At 36.2% G+C, this 23,969-nt stretch overlaps 2 protein-coding genes across 3 annotated transcripts in view; one reads left to right on the forward strand and one right to left on the reverse strand.

The window, feature by feature from the left end:
• The window catches only part of Glyp (glycogen phosphorylase), a 31,288-nt gene extending 30,152 nt beyond the window's left edge, over positions 1–1,136 (forward strand). The window contains exon 9 of the mRNA XM_085957773.1: positions 316–1,136. Within this exon, the coding sequence (XP_085813899.1) occupies positions 316–474 (159 nt within the window). The 3' untranslated portion in view covers positions 475–1,136. The remainder of the gene's footprint in view (positions 1–315) is intronic.
• LOC147078253 (galectin-6-like) lies at positions 1,125–23,720 on the reverse strand. Of its 2 annotated transcripts, none has more exons than XM_085957796.1 (6): positions 23,414–23,720; positions 11,226–11,347; positions 9,703–9,928; positions 7,820–7,999; positions 6,869–7,079; positions 1,125–3,068 (listed from the first exon to the last, which is right to left on the reverse strand). In XM_085957796.1, the coding sequence occupies exons 1-6, from the start codon at positions 23,468–23,470 to the stop codon at positions 2,824–2,826; spliced, it is 1,041 nt and encodes a 346-aa protein (XP_085813922.1). In that variant the 5' UTR covers positions 23,471–23,720; the 3' UTR covers positions 1,125–2,823. The 2 variants fall into 2 exon arrangements, with proteins under 2 accessions (XP_085813922.1, XP_085813912.1); XM_085957786.1 differs by lacking the exon at positions 23,414–23,720 and adding an exon at positions 15,770–16,118.
• Between the last annotated feature and the right edge of the window lie 249 nt (positions 23,721–23,969).

Here is a 23,969-nt window from a genome sequence, read left to right on the forward strand (position 1 = left end):
ATAAATGACCATTTGAGAATGAGACCACATTTAAAGAACGTTGAAGTTGGCTTACTCACCTTAAACAATTTTGGAAATTTGTTTTCCGGTTGAAGCTATTTTAGTTACTCAAAACTCTCAAAAGTAAAAGGGTAAATTACCATTTTTGATCTTACACACAGCACTCTGGCCCCCGCAGAGTGGAGGTTATCTTGAGACAATCGTCTTCAATTTATTTGTTAACGGCGATCGTGATTCACCGACATGCTATATGGTGTGTTTGCAAATACGGATAATCTGAGAGTCATCTAAAGAATGTGTATTTTTACTGTCCAGGATCCGGCCAAGTGGGCAGAGATGTGCATAATGAACATAGCCTCGTCGGGCAAGTTCTCGAGCGATCGCACCATTGCGGACTACGCCCGCGACATCTGGGGAATGGAACCCACCTGGGACAAGCTGCCCGCGCCCCACGAGAGCGTCCCCTCTTCCTAGACGCGCCTCCTTCTCCCCGTCCGCCGCTCCTCCGTGTTATTATATTTCGTAGATTAAAAAAATGTTATATTTCGGAAGGCAGCTTTACGCATTGTTTATTACATTTTCTCTCTCTCCGTGTAATCGTATCGAATCGCCCCGATTAGATTTTTACTCTGCAGGACTGGAGTTCGCCAAGCGGAGACTCAATTCAGCATTTATGTTTTCGAGAGAATATTGTTGTCAGCCCGACGTTCAATAATGATATGTGCCATAATAAAATTATTAAAATAATGTATATTTTATAAAATGTGTAATTTTAGATAGTGCAGAAAACAAAATTTAGCATAAGTTTGTAAATTTGTAATACATGAAGAGGTTACATCGCCCGCCGAGAGCCACCATCGCCGTTATTCTCTAGAATAAGTATGTAATATATATTATATTATACTGTTGACTAATGTATAGTTTTTTATATCGGCTCGAGCGTAAGAGGCCGGTGTTTGGGTCATTCAATATATCAAATTTAGACGGTTTTTTAATGCTCTCCGATTTTTTATACAGAGTCTTTATACTGAGTCTATGCAGAGACTGAGAGTGTGTAATGGTGTTATGGTTTTAAACCGTGGATTTATGAACGGCGAGGGTGTGTTTCTATCAAATAAAATATATTCATCAAACAAGCATGTGTATTTATTTTTTATACTCTTACATAACATTTTGAATTATAATTTATTCGATTACAATATGAATACGAGACGAACGGCGTTCATTATTGTCGGGGCGAATGAGAGAATAATCAGTCTTAGCGATGAGCCTTTTCCTTCAGACGGTTTCTACATAAATGCGAAAGAGGCGGCTTCAGTTGTGCAACTTGCACTGCATGCCAGGGTATCGTTGCGAAGTCAGTCATGTACCACCACCGTGAAGTTTTATAAGAAAACGGCTTTCAAACATCCCCTTCCACCCTACCCTCAGTGCACTGTATAATATTCTTTTACAGTGCTTCAACATTAATTCCCTTTCAGAATCAAATTTGAGACCTTCTTTTAGAATTCTCGAGTCATCAATTGATTATTTTTCATACAGAATTGCCTGAATAAAATAGGATAACACAAATCGATCATCGCGATAGTGCATCGGCATATGGAATTACGATCGTCGGCGCCCTTGGGTTTTGCCGTCTTCGCAATTGACTTTCGATGTCAACTCAATTTTCTCAGCGGAAGGAGCTAGATTTGATAGTCAATGAACTAATACACGGTAGAAAGATACTTATAGAAAAAACCTTGCAACTGATACCCTCATATTTTCTAATGTTAACCTATTCATATTCAAAAGCGCATTGCCAAAATCGGAACCAAAATGTAATTCTTGACTTTTGTCACTCGACTTTTATTCTTTATTCCTACAAATATCCAGATAGTGTACTTTTCAATATAAAACCTACTATTTACATACATACATACATTTACATATATATGACTGTTCATCGGTACTTTCAAAAAATAACAAATACATATTAATATACAACATTAAGATTAAGCTTACAAATTACATATTTTGTTAATAGCACAAGGCATGACAAACAATTATTGTTCAAAAATTCCATATAACCCTCGATATGAGGCTTTTTCAAATCGCCATCCGTCTTTTGGAGATATAAAAATAAATGCTAGCGGAACCCATCGGCAGGGATAAACATTTTCAAAGTCAATCTAAAGCTGCACAAGAGGTGGAGAGTTTTGCGTTACCCCATTAATTCATATTATATTAAAGTGTCGACTTCTTATTTTATGTAGTGTAGTGGTTGAACCCATTACATATAACTCATATTTATATAAATACGATAATCTAAGAAAATTATTTCTCAATCCGATAGGTTACATTTTCAATATTGAGTGCATCAGTAAAACCAAGGTCGAACATAATTTGATCATCATTTTTCAACCTAACCTAACCTCATATTTGGGATTATACGGTAATGTTACATTGCATCAAATATACCATAAAAGTCACTACAGGGTACAAGGTCTTTACTATTTTTCAGAAATGAACTCTTCCTGGAATCGCTATACAGTAGAACCTCAATTATCCGAATCGATCAGGGATGGAGACATCCTGATGATAATTGAAAAAACAAAAAAAATACTTTTCAAACTGTTTTTTTTTATTTACCATTCATTCGTGACTTTTTCTAATGACCGTAATGAACTACGGATAACGGATGTTCTACTGTACTCCCTCATCCAATAAATAACAGCATCTATATCTTTACTAAGAATGCGTTAATAAAGCTTATGGAAACGCGCCACTCTTCAGAAACAGTCTTATAAACAGCAATCGGCTCCTAATGAAGGTAGTCCGGTCTCAGTGTACGTTTAACCCCGCCATGGACATGGGAATTTCACTTTCATAGATTTTGGTCACGTGCACGTCTCCTTGGACGAAGACGGCCCGCACGCGTTCGGGTGCCATCCGAAACATGAAGACGCCCGCCAGGCTGTCGCCCATCCACACCAAGTAGGAGCTTTCTTCGCAGCTTATCCGCAGAACAAAGTCCGCTCCCGGAGCCATGTGGCTGGTCTCCACCCTCTGCTCATCTTCCCACGCCCCTGCACAAACAAAACAAAATCAAATTGACGGTACTCAATGCTCAATGATATTCTTAGTAACAGAACCACGTTTTGGAGTGTTCATTTGGAAAAAATACATGAGAATTTCAATACTGGACGTTGCATAGCTAGAAATATTGGGTCCCAATGCAAAATGTTCCCACTGGTATTGTAGTGCTAAAAAAAAAATGGGATCAAATAGTCGAGACTACAGATATGGGAGGGGGGTGTCTTGTGAAATTCTTATATTTGATATGGTTGAATTGCTAGCCATGGAAAAATGAATACTTCCTATGTAGGCGCATCGAAAGACAGCAACTATATCATGTTTATAAAACCACACTCTTTGGTGGCCTATTTTAATGTTTTGTTTTTAAATACATACATAATAATATGATACGAGGGGAGTTCGATAAGTTCGCGGAATGGGACAGAAAGAAAACAATATTACGAGGGTGGGTCAATAAGTCCTTAGAAAAGCCGACAGGTGGCGCGACTAGTACTGTAAGCGGTTTGTTTTCATGCAGCGGCACTACCGATTCAGTATGCTGCGAAGTTTCAATCAGATTGGTCGGGTTGTTGTGTGTTTCTCGTACATTTAAAAAAAAAATTTGCTTGTGGAAAATGGAGAAAATTGAGTTTAGAGCTGTTATTAAACATTTTAATATAAAAGGGTTAACAGCAAAGGAAATAAAAAATGAGTTGGATTTAGTTCACGGCATATCTGCTCCTTCACTTGCAACTATTTATAACTGGTTAAATGAATTTAAACGTGGTCGTACATCAACAAAGGATGAACCACGCTCAAGACGTCCTGTAGAGGTGACTACACCAGAAATGATCAATAAAATCCACGATATGGTGTTAAGTGACCGAAGATTAAAGTTGAGTGAGATAATTGAGGTTACAGGGATCTCAAAAGGTAGCGTCATTTCTATTTTACATGACAAATTGGGCATGAAAAATATTTCTGCAAGATGGGTGCCGCGTTTGCTCACAGTCGACAATAAACGCAATAGGGTGGTGGCCTCTAAAGCCCTGTTGTCGCTCATGCAACGCAATCCGGATGAATTTTTTCGTCGCTTTGTGACTGTAGATGAAACATGGATACACCACTATACTCCCGAGACGAAAGAACAGTCAAAGCAGTGGATTGCGAAGGCAAACCATGTCCAAAGAAGGCGAAAACCGTAAAATCAGCTGGTAAGGTTATGGCTACTGTATTTTGGGATGCACGTGAAATTATTTTCGTTGACTATTTGGAAAAAGGAAAAACAATAACAGGGGATTATTATGCATCTTTATTGGACCAGCTAAAAAACAAAATTGAAGAAAAACGGCCTCATTTAAACAGGAAAAAAATCCTCTTTCATCAGGACAATGCCCGTGTTCACACATGTTTACGATCAATGGCTAAAATTGAAGAATTGAAGTTCGAATTGGTCGACCACCCACCGTATTCGCCAGATTTTGCCGCCAGTGACTTTTTCCTTTTCCCAAACTTAAAAAAATGGCTAAGTGGACAACGTTTTTTTTCAAATGAAGAAGTCATCGATCGGACAAATGCTTATTTTGAGGACCTTCCGAAAACTTATTTTTCTGACGGTTTAAAAAAAATTGAGAAACGTCTTACCAAGTGTATTGAGCTCCAAGAAGATTATGTTGAGAAATAAAAAAAAAATACAAAAATAAAAACTGTTTTAATGCTTTTTTCTAAGGAATTATTGACCCACCCTCGTATTATATAGTGTTTTATTTTTCAATATAATTTCCTCGGACATGAATACACTTCTTAGATCCATCGATTGAATTTTTTAAACCTTCATAAAAATAATTTTCCTATTTGCCTTCAAAATGTTCGTTTACGGGCGCCTGTTTCTTCAAATTGAAAACAGGTAATAATCACTAGGTACTAGTCAGGACTGTAAGGTGGGTGAGGCAATTGCAATGAAAAATCTTAGTAGATATACAATTTCTCATACAAAATTGACGCAGGCTGCTTGAATAGCTTAGATACTGCTTGACAGTTTCAGAAATGAAATGTGTCCAGAATACTCTGCGAAATAGATTAACACCAAAGAATCTTGATTCCTATGTTCGACTTAAGACAATTACGTATTTGCCAAATGTTGAAAAAATTCAAAACCAAGGAAGCCACTAATAAAAATATTATATTATGTATGTTTTTATAAAAATAAAATATTAAAAATTTGTTTCAAACTTTTACCCACTAACCACTAATAATTTTTTCAAAATTGAATCAAAAGGTTGCCGACGACTGGTATAATGTATGGATATTGTCCGACGGAAAAGACAGTGTTTGTCGAACTTTTAATTCTCAAATTTCTGTAAAGATTCCTAAGCACATATGGTGGAGTTTTCGTCATCCTTCCTCCTTTCGTGTTTCCTTTCCATATTTATCATATTTTTGATAATATTTAATGAAATGTCAAAAGACGTAAATCGCTGTATAACACGGAAATTGCGAGATAAACAGAATTAAAATGCCTAATTATGTTATTCGCAATGTTACTTAAGGCTATACCTTAGTTGAGGCATGGTTTAAAAAGATCGTGGCTAGGCGATGCGCGGATTGCGGGTCACGGGTGCAAATGACGCATGCCGAACGAAATATAATTTGTCATATAAATCCAACATGCGTCCATTTAATGTTCTGTTTATTGTTCTATTAGTAACAATAATAATATATTCATTAACATGTTTTCTTTTTAAAGTAAATGGGTAACGTTTTTAGTCATCTTTACACGATTTAAGAATTAATACCCCCGTCGCCATCACGAAACAAATTGACGTATTCACACCCCGACGTTCGCTCTCAGACTGCCAGCGAGTCCAAAATTTCGTCGCGCCTATTTGCCGTTTCACTGAAGTATCGCCTTAATACTCTGTTATCTCTGCGGGACTATTCTATACAAAAGGCGACTATCGACCGCTAACGTGCTAACGTGTTAGTATTTGTTACATACATTTTATATTGAAATATTATAATTGTAATTGTATTGTAATCAGTTAATCAGTCGAAACTGTCTCTCTCTCGCTCTCTCTCTATCGCTCATGCTCTAAATTTTAGCACAGGCAGGGGGCATGCCGTTAAAATATATCATTTATTGCAACAATTAATACCGGCTAATTATAATTGTTACAATACGTGTAAATAATTTTATACAAACATACCCTAGTTAGCGGTTTTAGCGGACGAAAGCAGCCTTTTGTATAGAATAGATCCGCTGGGCCAATTATATTAATGAATTATAATGGTTTGTAATGAATAAATACATGAAAAAGAAATGTTATTGAGCATTTTGTTTTGTTAAATCTTGTTTAACGGTGTAATATACTAATATAATATGGTTTCGCATTTATGTGAGGTTATTTTCTACGTAGCGATATCATATTATATGAAATCAATTGAATATATATATATATGTATAAAACATATAGATTAAATACTTTCTGATTATGATTTACTTTCATATTAATTGACATGATTTGATGTTTTATTCAAAGACAATGTAAATTTTCCATACCATAGACATCAATTTTCTCAGCTTCATTCGTTTTAGTTAGCAATTCTGGCGATGTTGCTGACACTTCCAGCATGCATCTATCAGATGACGACTTAAAACTACTGATACTGACTTATCGTGACATACTACACCAATCGTGATTTTAGTCATCTGATAGAAGTAAGTTTTCTTCTATATTTGAATATATTAAAGATACCAACTTTTTCCAAAGAAAACGAGATGAGATACAGGAAGGAGGAACAAGAAGCGTACCGTTTTGCCAGGAGTTCTTCACGATGATATGTTTGCGGCCGAGCAAAAAGCGCGGGTTCAGGTGCAGCGGGATGTCCGGGTGCGGCCACATGCGCACCGACGACTGCAGGTTTACATAGAAGGAGTGCGGCAGCAGTTTCACCCTCCCCTCCACCGTCAGCTGACGTCCTCTGCGCAAACCTTCCTCCAGCACGCCGATAGCCGGGTTGCCCTGTACATTCAAATTTATTTATTTACACGAAGCAAACATTACAAATTCGAGACTCTCACAGTATGAAAATATTTAAACAAAAAACATTACCATCACAAAAAAAATATTTATATGAAATCATGATGGGTACGCCGAATGAGACTCTATTTTGTGAATTTATAAAACAACGTCCACCTAAACTCACTCATGCAAGTGGAATATATCAATATCCGAAGCGATCTAATTGAAAACAGTTGTCGCACTATGAATCGACAATATCAATGGCAAATCTTCTGCACTGTGAGAGAACAACCAACCGATGCTCCCGATTTGTAAACAAGTTATCGGGAACACGCAGATCGAGACTAGTGAGAATGGCAGATTTTTAATTTACACCGCGTATAAGAAATATGTAGCCAAATAAAGATCTCTTTATTTGAGAGATTTAAAGAGACTTTTAGGCCCGCATGCAATATCGACATTATGTTAAATCAAAATAACGTCAAAAGCCATGCATATATCAAAATAGATTGACAAATCCTAACATGAAATGTCACATTCCGCAAACAAAATTGTTGCAATATTTTTTAATTGGCATATAAATTGAATAGAAATGTAAATATAAATGAGGTAACTCATAAGAGGTATTTAAAAATAGAAATTAGAAAACACTATGAAAAAAGTGGATGACAGTTTGTCTGAAAATGCAGAACAAAACTAAAAGATTCACTTCTTCCACGTGTGCTCGCCACATTAATTACCCATTGGGGTTGCACGAGTGCATCGTTAATTGTAGGGGGCGGGGGCGCATTGACAGGGTAGCCGCGCGCCTCTCCCATCCGCATGCCGGCGATTTCGACTCCGGCACCTCGGATCTCCACCCCGCGCACTCGCGAAATTCCCGTCCGGAAACTGAATGAGCAAAAGTGACGCGAGTTAACCTGTCAACAAAAAAATTAATTAAAGTCGTATCGAACCTTTTTCAAAAATTATATACTATAATCCAAAACGTCTATGAAAATATTCAAACCTATACAATTATCATAACATCACAGGAAATGAGTCAAACATGAAAATACTATATTAATATTGGGTCTATCAGTATCAGTAGGATTACCACTGTCGCAATATTTAAATCAAATACATAAACACTATTGACTGCAAACATGATAATTATTTTTTTCATCACGGGTAATCCGCTGCCTGATCAACACGACCCTGGTAAATCGAGAGTTGACCGTAATCCGATAGTCCGGGTTGCCGGCAGTGATCTATTGCTCATTAAATGCAAATAGCAGCCGCTCTCGGTTTTCTTACATACATAACTAGTGTTATTTACGATTTTACGCAATAGTTCATCTAAAACCAAATAATGATCGTTCATTCTATTCAAAACTCGCTTTAGGTGTTTTTATCTCATTGCGGTAAATAAAAAGTGTCAATCTTGGTACAAATGAACTGGTAATATGAAATTTCTTGCAGCTATAGATACCCCATTAACTATTAGACCGGATATCGTACCAGGATATTAATGAAAAAAAAATAAAAGAAAACACAAAAAAATTGTTAAAAATATTACATAATCACTGTTTTGTTCAATTTATATTCTATATTTATTTTTTGCAAACAATATTAAATAATAATATTATGTCAGCTGAATCAGAATGCAGAACTATTAATTCTAACTCATATTTGAATTTGATACATTTGACAGTTTGATAATAGGTATTATATGTTCTTACAATTTGAAATATCCTATTTAAGTTATTTATTATTACTATAAACACATTTTATGTATCATCAATACTCTACTCCTACCTACTAAATTATGATGTATACATCATACGTCTATCTATACAAATAATTAATAATTTAAGTATGTTGTTTCTAAGAACTCTCTTCTGAAATATCTCAAATGTCAGTTAGAACAGTTTTGCATTCATACGTTCATTTTATGCATAGGCAGGTAGGTGTGTACGTACCTACTGTAATATGTTGATTTTATTATTTATAAATTTTAAAAATTACTTTTATCATCTGCTCATCCTTATACAATTTTTAACTTGGCCCGTCTCTATCACCAAAGTTTTTGTAAATAAAACAAAGTCTCGTACGGAGAGATTGAAGACGGCCACCGTCGTCTGACCTCTTTGGGCTCGAAGAATCATAAACTGCAATACGATGCCAAATCACCTGCCGCCTTTGTGTACATCCAATACCAGATTTCTAAACACGGATGCACCAAAAGCAGCAATGTTTATATGACGTTCGGTGTGTTATTTCTATTACATTAAAAGGAGCAAGGAGATAGAGCCGAAAAGATACATTGTCGCATGCCCACAGCACCCTAGTGCTGGTAAGTGCTGGTAAACAGTTGCAGTTGACTATACCACACTTTGACAATAATTCAACATAGTAGGTGCCATAATATGTAAGTACCTTTTCTCAACAAAACCCAGAAACCATTGAATCTCAGTAATCCAATTATCACTTTCACATATAAAGGCTTATCTCATAGAAAGTTTTGCTTCTACAAATCTACATCTCTGTTTTATAGTCCCTACCGATTTATTTGGGATCAAATTTTTGCAAGGGCGCTACCCGAGAGTGAGCCTCAGTAAAAAAAAACAAGCAAAAACACTACCTGACAGTGGAATGCGTCGTCCGCAACGAAGATGTCGATGACGAAGGGCTCGCCGCGAGTGAAGGGGAAGGGCAGCGCGGCAGCCGTCTCCTCCGCTCCCCACCGGCCTTTGAGGCGTGACCCCCGCACGACATAACGCTGCGACACCCGCGGATTCAGATGCAGGGCGAGGTCCGCTTCACCGGTAGAGCCCGCCTCACCATTGCAGCACAGGTTTACGGAGAATCTGAAAATCGTGACACGATGCAGTTCAAAGTTGAAAGAACTGTCATTAATACAGTGTTGTCAACCTTACATATTATAGTTATATTATTTATCGAGATGTACTTGATATTTCGGCTGACTTTGTTGCGGAGGCCATTCTCAAGAGATAACATAGTGAAGTGTACTGTTAGGTTAGGTTCGGTGTATCAATACAAATATTGCTCAGAGTCAAAAGGTAATAGTTTTATGTTAAATTGCAAACAGAGATGGCAGGTCGGACATTTGATTTTGTTGAAAGAGCTGGAAGTCATGATGCTTTCAAATGTAGCTGTTCGTTCCTATTAATATTGTCAGGTTTCCGACCTATTTCGATGGCCTCCTTCACCGAGTGCGGAAGCACTAGAAACCATTAACCAAATCGCCAAAAGTTCCCTGAACATAATATTTTGGTTAGCTTAAGATTCACAAACCTGACTGCCCACTCTGTCTAATAGCCAAGGCAATTGTCTCTCCGTGCACCTATAGAATTTCGTGATATCTGGCTTCAATCCTGCGACCGTACACCGACACCATCTCATCTTGGGTTAAGGATTTGACACGCTTTGTTTTCACAAGAATGATGTCACAACCAAAATTACTATCGACAAAAACAATTCTAATGAATTTAAATTTTGTACTATTCCATTTGCAAAACTTAAATCCATTAGAATTTAAATTCAAATTCCATCAAGTACCTTCGGTCGATAGTATTAATATGACAAAAAAAATATTTTTGTGGAATTGAATATTATCAATGCAAGAAATAGGTAATAATATTGAAATGTAATTTGACCAACGCATACAAAGACCCCTCCCAACCGACCCGCCCCGCACCGCACTCGGTCTTAATCAAGTGTATCGCTAGGTCTTACGTTTGGTTGTGAAGCATCAGCAGTTTTTTTATTCCCGGTAATGTCTCAGGAGTAGATACCCAAGACTGAGGCCGCCACACTCTCGAGTGAGCTTTGACCGGGTTTACTTAGTTGACTAAAATGAATTTAATTATAAATTTAATACAAAAATAAAGCTAAGCAATACGGACATACAAAATCTGTGTGAAGAGATCTTCACATCCGCAATAAGCTGGAAATTTTTTAAAAGCTATAAAATTGGCCTTTATGACGACCAGGTCGGACAGCCTGAATGGGCCCAACAGCTAGTTAGATCGACTTGAGCATCTCTTCCGTCTCTGAGCACATTCTCAGACATTCCCAGAGGATGTGACATGCTGTGATTTGACCAAATGAATAAGTTAAAAATATGTTACAACAATACAACACCTCTCGCAGTTGTGGAGTACGGTCCCCTCGACGGTGATGACGTGCCCGCTGGCGAGGGGCGGCAGCTCGGCCGAATAAACGCACGTCGACGACTCTTCCTTCTGCAATTCTGACTCCTCACCCTGAAACACCGCACCATATAACTGCACCTTCGATTACCCTTGTCAGACAAGACAGGACTTAGGTACGTAGTTTAGAGTTTTCAGATTCATGAAGCTATCTTCCATTATACTTATGTTTTTAAGTGGTCAAACTTTTATCTTGTGTGTGAACAAACATCGCCATTAAATAAGTTTTTACGAAAAGGGTAAGTGTTGTTTTATGCGTTTTCAAGTGGTGAACACCATACACCTATTATGTATAATATTAACAACAAATATCGCATTTTCATATTTTTGTTTTAAGGTTTTAATTATATATTATATTAATAAAAGATTTTATTTATGTATGGTCCCAATATTGAAGCTTGATTTGATATAAATAAAAAGGATTTCAAGTTATACACATTAATTTTTTTTATAGAAATCGATGTTTTTTAAAATAGATATAAAAAATATTAAAACTATGAATTAGTCAAAAATCTCTTAGGCGATGCTCAGAAAACTTAATAAACTAAATTTTAATAATAAATATGACCATAATATATATGCAATAATAAGATGCGGTCCGATTCAACAAATTCACATTTTTTACAATTGTAAGTTTATCTTTGACTTAAAATAAAAAATATTTATCTTTTTAATGTTTTCAGATACATATTTATTAATTAATTTAGTTGAAATTGTAAATTATAAAAAAAAATCTCAAATTGCAAGCTTCGTTTTTTTCCGCTAGGTGCCTCTTTAAAAATGGCTCAGTAAAGGCTTCACCTTAATTACATTCTCAATATTGCGTTTTGACTGAAATTAAGGAGGTTGTTAATGCCATAGGTATTATATTATATTATGCACTAAATGCCCCCATGGCAGTAATCCTAAAAAAATGTGACACTAGCAGGACTACCAGGGTGCTCCACAACAGTATGCTCGTATGCGTGCCGGGCATAGCGCCCCTACCGTAGGTATCAATTTGTTGACCTAGTTCAGGGGGCGAACCTTTTTACGTACGCGTGCCAAAATTTCCGAAATATTATTTTTCAACTGTCTGACGTGCCGAGCAGTTATGGGGAAAATAGTTTTTAAAATTTCTATTAAAAAATGATGGTGTTCTAAAAACCACTCACAGCACATATCACACATATAGCTTTATCACTTTTTTCAATGATGCCATATATTTCGGTCCACCAATTTTGAAGCTGTCTCCCAGAATTACTACTACTAGCTTCACCAAGTTTTTGTTTCTTATTTGATGGTCATTTTTGTGGGTAGAAATGCAATTGTTTGTTAATGTACGAGTATTAATAAGTTTGGTTCTTTACGCACAAATTGACACTAGAATCGCTCTGATCAGATGAGAAATTTTCTCTCTATAGTGGTCTCAAGCATTTAAAGGTTCGCGGCGCGACACCCCTGCCGTCTGATAAGGTTAGTGCGATAATATATACGAATAAAGCCTGAGGACCGACCTATGCAATTATATATTTACATTAAACGTACTGCTTATTCTAGAAGAGTATTTGCATGCTATTTTTTGTACAATGCGATTTGTCATTTATTAATTATTATTATCAGCTATTTTTTTCTCTTCAAACGCGTGCCATAGGTTCGCTACCACTGATCTAGTTGCCATGAAATTGAAAACTTTACGTTATGAACGTTATGATAAATCTGTTGGTTACTCAACCAGAGATGGAAACGGAAACGAAATTGAACCCTTTATTTATTTTTTAAGCTTTACTCATTACTGGAACCCATAATTTCAACTCTTGAAAGTATCTAAAAATAATATACCTAATTGGATATAGGTAGTGCTATTTTGTAGAATCGCGACCGAACGGGCGATAGGGGAATGAAATGATAATGTTATTGAAGTTCTTCGTTGGTTGTGCAATAAAATGCCGTTCAATTCGCGAATAGGAGTTACGATATCGCATATAAAATATTACGCTTTACGACGATTCATTCATTTACCGGTTACCCGGTGGCCGTCGCAATAGATCGCAATCGCTATAGGTATTATGTAGGACGTATGTAATTAATATGCACACTATCGGGGCCCAATCAGATGGGAAAAAGACAATATTATGAAATTATGATATTTCTATGTTTGTGTGGATTAAACCAAACATGTTGATTTTTTACCAAATTGAGCCTTCCACGGTGTCCAAAAAAAAAAAGCAATAAACATATTATGTTTAGGCTCCATCCGATACAAGGTTTTCTGGATGTTTTTTTTGATTAACATAATATTATAACGCCCGGACAAAAAAATATTCAGTAAATTAAAAATTCACAACACGCTCATCTCATGCTGAACGTGATTATTTTACGAAGAAGCGAGAAATCGATCTTCTAATAACATTATTAATGATTTTTCGAAAACGTGTCTTAAACAGCAAAAATAACTTATGTCTCCGAATTGGAAGTCATACATCTAATAATATTATAATCAGGGAACTCATAAATTCTGTGATTCTGATTATAATAGAACCTGCTATCTCTATTGAGATCTACGATTCTTTGAATCCGGGAGCGGCCGAGTCCCCTGGAACGGGTCCGGTCGCAATACCCTCGGCTGCGCGGGCGACGGAATACGAGGATCGTCGGAGAGATATAACGAAGATAGGTACATATATTAATAATTATTAGCTGATAATTTAAGTAAAAAACACGAAATTTATGAATTCGCTGGAAAATTATTGTACCAAAGTATCTTATATTAAATTTAGGAACATAGGCGTGGAGGAGATTTGCACTATTAAATTTGATTGCGTCCAATGTTTTTAGCTACGCCACTGACAGCGCAGTGATATTAAATTTATATAAGTAACGAACCTTGTCCTACTTACACAATATACCTACTTACCTATCGACGATACGAACGTAACTATTTAGTTAACATTCTGGTGAGCGACGTCGATTTAAAAATTGTGACCATTTATGTTTTATTTATGTCAATACCTTCATACAAGCGAGGACTGGTATACAAAATAATAAATAAAAAACATTGTAAAATAATGTAGCCGCAAAGCATTGCTCAGTTTCAAGGATTGCTATTGGCTATTCCGAACACATTTTTAAATCCTAAAATTTCGGGATTCGTATTATTGATCTCGATCCCATGATTAGCATTACCTACCTAGTGAAAAACATTAGGTATTTTTTCAGTGTTTATGAAAATGATAATAATACATAATAAATTGTACTTATACCTGAGCACCTATAGGCATTGTATTCCAAGTATAGAGCCATATTTAAATTATGATTTAGTATTTTAGTCTATACTAGCGAGAAATTTAATAAGTACGTAGGTGTATCGGTATCCCGATAAAAATACACGTACGATAGGTATGCGGTCAAGAGTCAAGAGTCAACACCCAAAATTTAGGCAGGTACCTACCTAGGTACGATCTTTAATCTTTAACCTGCAGTTCATATTATTCTGACAAAGAGAAATTTTGGTCATGATAATTTTAAATAAAGATAAAAACGAACGGTTTCGTTCGGTGTTCATATTAAAAATAATAATCTGTGTACCGATCATTGAGAAATTGCAATTTTCTATTCGATTACCTATATATCTTTTAAAAACCGATTCCCGTATGTAACTCAAGCATTTCAGGATTTCGGGATTAACAAATCGAGTGGAATTGGAATCACGGGATCGCAACAATACACCAGCTAGAAGTTTACACGCGTACCTACCTACCTGTCTACATTATTAACAAGGCGTGACGAACAGACATGGCATGAGTCACACCTAGTAATAGCATTTAAATAATATTATTGAAGATAATAATATGACACAATAGTTTTATTTATAGATAACATAACACCGGCATTAGTACCTCTAGTATAGAAAATAATTTGGTAGATAGGTAATATTTAAAATGCTATCTCGCGCAGTAAGTATTTGGGCAGCCATTTAAATAGTTTCTTTCTCTACTTCTAATAGGTATAATCCATAATGAATTTGATGCATGGCCCCCATAAGGGGGGGACTAACTGGCTCTAGCCTGGGGGCCCGGGCTTTGGGAGGGCCCGGCGTGGCGGGTTGATCAGATAAGTGAGATAAACACACATCATAAATTAGCGTTAATAGTTTTTTAAAAAGTCGCCTGAGGTGCTATTATCCTTCATAGACATTAACTATTTGATTTATATAATTGTGCGATGTAGTTTGTAATTATTGTGTGTCGATACCCGACAATTCCATGATTAAAGTAGATGTAATAAAAATCGCTAATAATACACTGTATAAGTAGGTACCTTTAATTTGACCTGAAACACAATTTGAAAAACGTTAATATAGTGCGAGACACTGCTTTTAACTTAACCGATAGGTAGGGGGGCCGCCAAAGATTCTAGCCTGAGGGCCCGCTTTAGGATGTGGGGGCCATGATTTGATGACATGTCATAATTAAAGGCAACTGCGAGAAATCTTACAGTGATCTGTAAACGTTCGACTTCGACGGCGTCGTCATCGGCCGGATCGCTTTTCCGGCGCCTGCCGCAGCACACGACGTCGCGACAGCACCTCCCCGAGTCTCCCCGGCGCCCCTCCCCCGGCACCGCAGGACCGCCCAACGGGGGGACCTTCATCGTCCATCCGCTTTCCCTGCCCTTCTTGCCGCCTTTCGACACTCGTTCGAATCAGACGAAACACCCGCCGGCGACTGACATTATGACGAATTAACCGGCGATATTACTATATTATAATATTCGCGAGTGCGAAACTGCGAACGCGCCGTCTCGTTGCGATGTAATGTATTCCGAACGACTGCGAATGTGAAGTGAAGTGAGACGCTATTCCTATTCGCAAATCGCCTGTCTAGTGAGTCTAGTCACTAGTCGGCGTTTTTCCCGCAAAAGACTCACCCGAAAAGCGCACATCGCAACGCATTGCGAAATCTCGAATCTCGAAAGCGTCCGGCAGGCGGACATTCGATTCCGATTGATTTTATCGAAACTGCCTTCCCTATAATATATATTACAGGGTACGCTTGTATCTAAAATATATATATTATGATTTGATTACATTGTAGAATAAATGTCGCACGAAGTACGCGGGTGATTGATTATCAACAATATTACACGTAACCACGACACCGGAGTCGGCGCCGGCGCCGGCGCATTGTGTACACTTTGTTTTTCGTGAACGCGAGAGAGAAAATTCGCGGAAAATCAATTGCGTAACATGAAAACAATAAATTGTCGTGTACAAGTAACTCGCGTTATTACCTACCTAGATTGGCCCCTATACACAAATATAGAAAGCCCACATCTCCATTCATATTTCTAAATATGAAATGTCTCAATGTTATAGAACGACAATTAGTCCACCATTTAAATCGCCTTTCTTAGCTTTCATGTTTACAATACAAAGTCACTAAGTTATAATTTAATAATAGATTAATTATTATTAATCTTTCGGGATGCCCATTTAATTAACTGAATGTTCTATCAATATTAGCCAATGTTTTAATTCTAGATTTAAGTATTTATTACTTTAATAACTAACGACGTCACGGATCACTCCAATATTTTCTGTTGTAACTTACTTGAACATGCTAATAATTTTAATGAACTATTTCTTTTATTCAACGAATAATTCACAAGATTTTAAGAATGTACCATTCTAATTATTGAACATATAATACAATACAATACAAAAACCGATCGCCTACCGCAACTCAATTTGGAGAGCGCTTGTGAGCGATATTAAAAAGGCCAATAGTTAAAATTTGTAGCAATTAAGCATGGCACTCGTAGCATAGTGGTAATGCACAGGGCGCGATACCCAAGAGACGCAGGTTCGATCCTGCAGGGTGTCTTAATTTTTTCAAAAAAGATTTTTTCTATTGGCTATATTTTCTCATGAGTGTTTTCAAAATTATGTATATTCAATCATTGACTTTGTTTAAAAATGCTCACTTTCATAAATATTTAATCTTACAACGAAGATGACCATCTTGCCGGAAACGTGGAAATGTCTAAGTTTACTCCAATTCATGAGTGGTAAAGTCGATAACTTCAGGTCGATAGCGATTACAAATCTATGTAGCAGCAAAAGTTCTCGACATGATCATGCATAGCCTGATTTCTCCAGAACTCGAGTCATCGGTACAACGAATGAATAGCATGGATTTAGAGCAGGCTGATCAACGGAAACTTACCTGATGATATCTAGCTATTTATCGAGAATGTGAATCCCATTGATTCCAAGCGATTTGCCTATGTAAATAACTTGAAACGGTTCTAATTCTCGATTTGCCTTGCCTTCGCCATAAGCTATAAAGAAATAATTAGGTACCTACGTGATGAGTGATGAGTGCTTCTCACGTGGTTAATTTTACGGTGCAATATAATGAGGTAGGTAGCTCCCTGATAATGGCAACTAAACTGTTTATTTAGAATAATGTTGCAATGTCGAACTTATAGCGCCTGTACACGTGCATGGATTTACTTCCACCAATATTGTGTATTTTAAACTATTGCGATAATGACAGTTTACATGTAAAACTGTTGACTGTCTCTCCAATCTCATTCTTTAAAGTATTATTCTGTGCGGTGTAGTTCGCATTTCTTCCGCAGATTCGCCACTATCATTCTACTGCGCATGCGCACCCCACCATGCGAGTACTAATTATTGCGTGAAAATTCAGAGGCTTCTGAACTTTTTTGATCCATGCTTGCAAAATACGTGTTTACACGTACATTTTCTTGTTACAGCCGCGATAATAAATAGTCAGCAGTAAATCCAAGCACGTGTAAACGGGGTATTACATTTTAAGATGCAAATGTATAATCTCTCTTAGTAGTAGTAATAAGTAGGTAGGTACCTATATACCTACAGTATTTAATGACATTTGTATTTACTGTTTAATTTTATAAAAAAAATCATAAATGTAGAGGAAGGACGGATTCTTCTGGCATTGTGGCCACAATGAAATCACTCGGGGGTTAAGTGTCATTTGAAAGTAACGAACAGACAACTAAATGATTTGCCTGTGTACTGCCAGAAGAATCTGACACTATTCTACATACTTACACAAATAAAAAAACTAAGAATTAATATTATTATGTCGTAGGTACTATAGCAGGGTTGGCGAACCTTTTTACGTACGTGTGCCAAAATTTCTTAAATATTATTTTTCGACTGTGTGACGTGCCGAGCAGTTTTTTATGTGGAAAAAAAGTTTTTAAGAATACTATTAAAAATGATGATGTTTTAGACCACCACTCACAAAACATAGCACACATACCTACAGCTTTATCACTTTTTTCAATGACGCCATACATTTCGGTCCACCAATTTTAAACTGTCTGCCAGAATTACTACTACTAGCTCCACCAAGTTTTTGTTTCTTTTGGTGCAGACATTTTTGTGGATAGACATGAAATTTTCTATTACTGTATTAATCAGTGTGGTTCTTTACGCACAAATTGACATCAGAATTGCTCCGATGAGGCGAGACATTTTCTCTCTACAACTGTGGTCTCAGGTATTGTAAATCGATCAAAATCAGCGGGTCTATTCAATACGCAAGGCCGCTAAAGTGATAGTATTTACGGCTAACTAGGGTAGGTTTGTATGGAGTTATTAGCACTTCTTGTAACAGTTACAATAAGTTGGTTGGTATTGTTGCAATAAGTGCTGTATTTTAACAGTGCGTCTCTTGGCTGTGATAAAATTTAGAGCGAGAGAGAGACAGTTTTGACTGATGAGACGGCTTACTTATTGTAACAATTATAATACCTCAATACATAATGTATGTAATAAATACTATCACTTTAGCGGCCTTGTGTACTTATAAAATAGACTCGCAGAGGTTCGGGCGCGGCATCCTCTGCCGCCTGATGAGGTTAGTGCGATAATATTATATGTGACGCATAAAGCCTAATGACCGACCTATGCAAATATAATTTACATTAAATGTAATGCTTATTCTTGAAGAGTATTTGCTTGCTATTTTTTATAAAATGCGAGTTATTTATTATTATAGGTATTTTTTTCTCTTCAAACACGTGTCATGCAAAATCATCTCGCGTGCCATAGGTTCGCCACCACTGTACTACAGTGTTATCAAATTAGTACTACAGATTTTTAAAACGTCATTTTCTGATTCCCACCAAAATTGACATTAATTTGTGTTTAGTATTGTTTGGCAAATCAACACGGACCTACAGCGTACAAAAATTGTTAAAATGTATTACAACAATAATGAGTCTATTCAAGCCACGTTTCGGGCATTACATGAAATTTATGGTGAAAATAATCGACATACTATTCATAATTTAATTGGAAAACCTAAACTTTCTTCCGGTACTACATGGAATATTTTTCATAAAGATTTGCATTTGAAGGCGTATAAAATACAGTTAACACAAAAACTTAAACCGAATGACCATTTGGTGTGTCCATACTCAGGTGGGTCATTTTTGATTAAATGGCTTTGCACAATTGTTGCGTTTGGAGTAATGAAAACTCACCTGCTATTCTTGAAAAATCTTTACATCCTCAAAAATTAACAGTTTGGTGTGGTTTATGGTCTGGAGGTGTGATTGGACCGTATTATTGTCAGTGGAGAACACTACAGAAATATGATTACTGATTTTTTCTGGCATGAATTATATGATTTTGATCTGGATAATGTGGTTCCAATAAGATGGCGCAACATGCCATACAGCTCGTGACACAATCAACTTATTGAAAGAAAAGTTCAGTATATATCGTTCTGTGAAAACCAATTAAGCAATTTTTATGGAAAATGACTTTGTAATGCCAATTCTCTCATTTTAAGATTTTCTACCCACCGAAAAAAATTAAGTCCCTAAGTAGAATAGTTTTGCATTGGTGTGTACAGAAAATACGCACGTAAGTCTATTTGTAAAAATCCTACCAAGAAGAAATAAATGTATTTTCGCTAATTTTATTTTTGACTATTTTTTTTTGTTTTCTGGCGGGATTTTTAACATACTGTCAAAACATTGTTGCTGCTAGTTTAGAGATATTCAATTAATTTTGATCTTATTCGTATAAACGTGTGAGAAAATGAGTATTCTACAGTTTAAACATGATTTTTTCATCAAGAGCAGGCAGAATACTGAAAATCCAATAATCAGATCAGACTCTAAAAAATATTATTTTGACGATGGAGATGAGCAAATCAGAGTCTGTCAGAAGATTTTTTGTAAAACTTTATCAATTAAGTTCCATGTTGTTCCGACTGCTTTCAAATATCAAAGCACCTCAGGATTGTTTGAAAGTCAAGACAATAGGGAAAGCGAAGTCCAACTAATAAAATATCATAATATTATGATAAATAATTAACTATTTCTTTTATTTAACGAATAATCCACAATATTTAAGAATGTACCATTCTAATTATAGAACATACATAATTTTGAAAAACACTTCTGAGAAAATAAATATTATATATATTATAATATTATATATATATAACTGATAGAAAAAATCTTTTTGAAAAAAGTAAGACCCCGGCAGGGATCGAACCCTGCATCTTCTGGGTTTACGCCCCGTCCGTGCATTATCCTTTATGCTACAAGGTGACATACTAATTGCGACAAATTTTAACTATTGGCCTTTTTAATACCTACTCATCAGCGCTCTTCTAAATCATTTGATTACCACTTTTAAACAGTGATTTAAGAAGAAGTAAAATAAACAAGTTCAAGTCCAAATTATGAACACAGCAAAATGTACTTAAATACCCAAATGGGTAATGGGTTTAAATACATTTTGGGATTGGAAGACACAGACTTCTCCTTTTTAAAATATATTTTCTCTTAATATAAGTAAGTACCTACTCCAAATGTATGTATGTATCATTGTCCTTATTCTTAATATTTTTTAGCAAACTAAATTCCATTCAAGTACCTATATTCATTAATGCCAACACCCAGGATTCGAACCTGGGACCCATGACATTATAAGCTGGCGCGTTAGCCGCTCGGCCATTGTGGGGTGGGCAGTGGCGCACTCAGGATTTAATATTGGGGGGGGGGGCCCAAGGAGGAGAATGTAAATTAATCCCATAGGCTGTTTTTCTTCTTCATATATTTTTTTTACATATTTTCACAATACACGACGGCATATTTGTAGTTTCTCCTAGTTTTTATTAAATTGGAGGCATAGTGGCGGTAACCGTTGAACCGTCCAGCGACCATGCTGGACATGTGCGCCTAGTACCTATGCCAGTGCTTTCCAAACTTTATGTTACTACGTCTCCCTTTTAAAAAAAAATCTTGGCTCCTCCCCCCATTTATTTCAATAAATAATACAGACACCTTTTTAAATTGTCAACAATGTAAGTACTAATACAAGAATGAAAAAAAAACATAAAAATAAACAAGGTTTTACTACTTATATTAAGATATTCATTTTTAAATTAATTTGTTTTTCATGCGATGAATGTGCTCGTTTATTAGCACAATCAATTTCAATGGTAGTCAATCCAAATTCACCATCGTTCATTCACAAATGGATTCATGGAGCCCACATTCTGAAGCGGGCCCCAGACCAGGATCTTTGGCGGACCCACCTACCTAACGCCGAGGTTAAGGGCAGTGTGGTGCTCTAATGTAGTCTTTCCTAAATTATACACCGGAGTTATCATATATTTAAGTATATCATCATCATTATAGGTATCACAACGCACAACCACATATTTAAAATATTTAAAAGCCGCGTAATAAAGCAGCGTGATTAATAAAATAACGTGAAAAGTGTATTACAAACTAACCAAGAACTCAGTAAATAGATTTTTGTTTGCTTCAATGTATCTGGCGTAGAAATCATTTAAAAGTGGAAACATGGCGAACTTTTTTTTGTAATTTTGATTTCCAAAGCTCAATTTTTTTATGAATGCCTTCACTTTGTCTTTTTAAATCAGTAAATGTATTAATGATCCTTGCATTGATTTATTTAATCATTTTTTTTAAATTTCAACCAAATAGACAAGTTTAACAAAAAAATATTGTATTTGTTTAGACAAATTTGCCTCAAATTTCAACATTATGATTTGACCCTTTTATTTCATCTTTTTTCTCATCATCTTTCTTTCAAATTAAGGGTACTTATACAGTGAATTATTAGCGATTTTTAATACGTCTACTTTAATAATGGAGCTGTCGAGTATCGACACATAATAATCAGAAAATATATTGCACAATTATATAATTTAAAATGTTCATGGTCATGAAGTATAATAGCGCCACAGGCGACTTTTTTTTACTATTAAAGCTAATTTATGATGTGTGTTTATCTCACTTATCTGGTCAACCCGACACGCCGGGCCCCCAGGCTAGAGCCCTGTTAGCCCTCCCCAGCCATGACCTACACCACTCCGGAATTCGGGTGGACACCGAGAATTTTTCGACAGTTCCATTAGGGATTGGGTTTCTAAAATACGCGACATTAGTGTTTCGAAATTTTTCTAAAAAGGGTGCTGCTGAATTATAAATCCTTTTTTTTATAGTTTATTGGCTTTCAATTTCAATGTTTAAAATCATTTTGATGATTTTTATGTTTGGGGGGTGCCAGGGCCCCTTGCCCCACCACCCCCCCCCCTCCCGGGGGTGGGAATATACATATTGTTTTTCAATGTGTGTTCGGAGTAGAGTATGGACCCAATAGGTTGAGCATGTGGCCAACATCTATTTCTCGTAAAAACAACAAATATGTTACCTACAAACCTCGACACCACTGTGAAGGCACATATGATTTCTTCGGATCATACAGATCGTCAAAAAAAAATCTTTTAATTCATGTTTTGTGTTTAAATTTCGCGACTTTCATAGGTAGATCGCGACTAATTTCTACGTAAAAAGTAGATCGCAATCCCAAACAAGTTGGGCACATATTATAGGTATTAAATTCGTAGTAGAAAACTTAGATATTTCGTATCTATGTAAGGTACATAGATACGGTACTTAGGTAAGTGGGTACATTCGTAAATTTTATTGTTGACGTCTTATCATGTGATATCGCACTTAAAATGGAAACAGATATGTATACTTACAAAGATTGAACCACAAGAAATAAATTAGTATATTGGCTGCAATTACCTCGTAATCGAGGGCTTCCCATGCTGCATCGACATCATCGTCGGACAGTGTCATCATTACACATTAAAATAATATAAATAAAGTAAGGTAACTAACTATGCACTCGGCACTTTGTCGGCGAATAAAATCACCTGTAACGGAGAGTCTATGGAATTGTGCAATGTCACAGATGGACACGTTGGTAATTTGCAGCTAATATCACCGTAAAAATGAAATGAGATATTTTAAAATATAATAAAAAAACTAAACTCAATGACAAATAATTATTTTGACATTACAGAATTTGACATTTAGCCAGAAAACACCAATTAAGAATTTGGGTTGCCACAAGAGAAATAAATTTCTCCAAACATAGGTGGTGGGTGAAAAAAATTGTTATAGGTTTGGATACAGTAACCACATTTTCCTGTTTTACAAATTCCGGGTTATTTTGAGCAGACAATTGAAAATTAGAATCAATCTTTCAGAAGCAAAGCGCGGTCCATTGAAAAAAAGGAAAATCTTTTTTCCTGGCAACATGTGCTCGTTCAGACTTAGTGTTTTTATTGCCAGATCT

This window comes from Rhyacophila brunnea, unplaced genomic scaffold (genome assembly GCF_057557595.1).
Source record: "Rhyacophila brunnea isolate RB1 unplaced genomic scaffold, BYU_Rbru_1.0 scaffold_11, whole genome shotgun sequence".
Classification (NCBI taxonomy): domain Eukaryota; kingdom Metazoa; phylum Arthropoda; class Insecta; order Trichoptera; family Rhyacophilidae; genus Rhyacophila; species Rhyacophila brunnea.

Bases quoted from the DNA above. Each gene is read 5' to 3' on its own strand.
- LOC147078253 (XM_085957786.1), bottom strand. From the start codon at position 15,925: ATGAAGGTCCCCCCGTTGGGCGGTCCTGCGGTGCCGGGGGAGGGGCGC. The intron at 8,000-9,702 runs GTAGTGTTTTTG...TTTTGTTGACAG, and splicing joins ACGACGCATTCCACTGTCAG to GTTAACTCGCGTCACTTTTG. The intron at 3,069-6,868 runs GTACGCTTCTTG...TTGTTTGTGCAG, and splicing joins GAAGAACTCCTGGCAAAACG to GGGCGTGGGAAGATGAGCAG.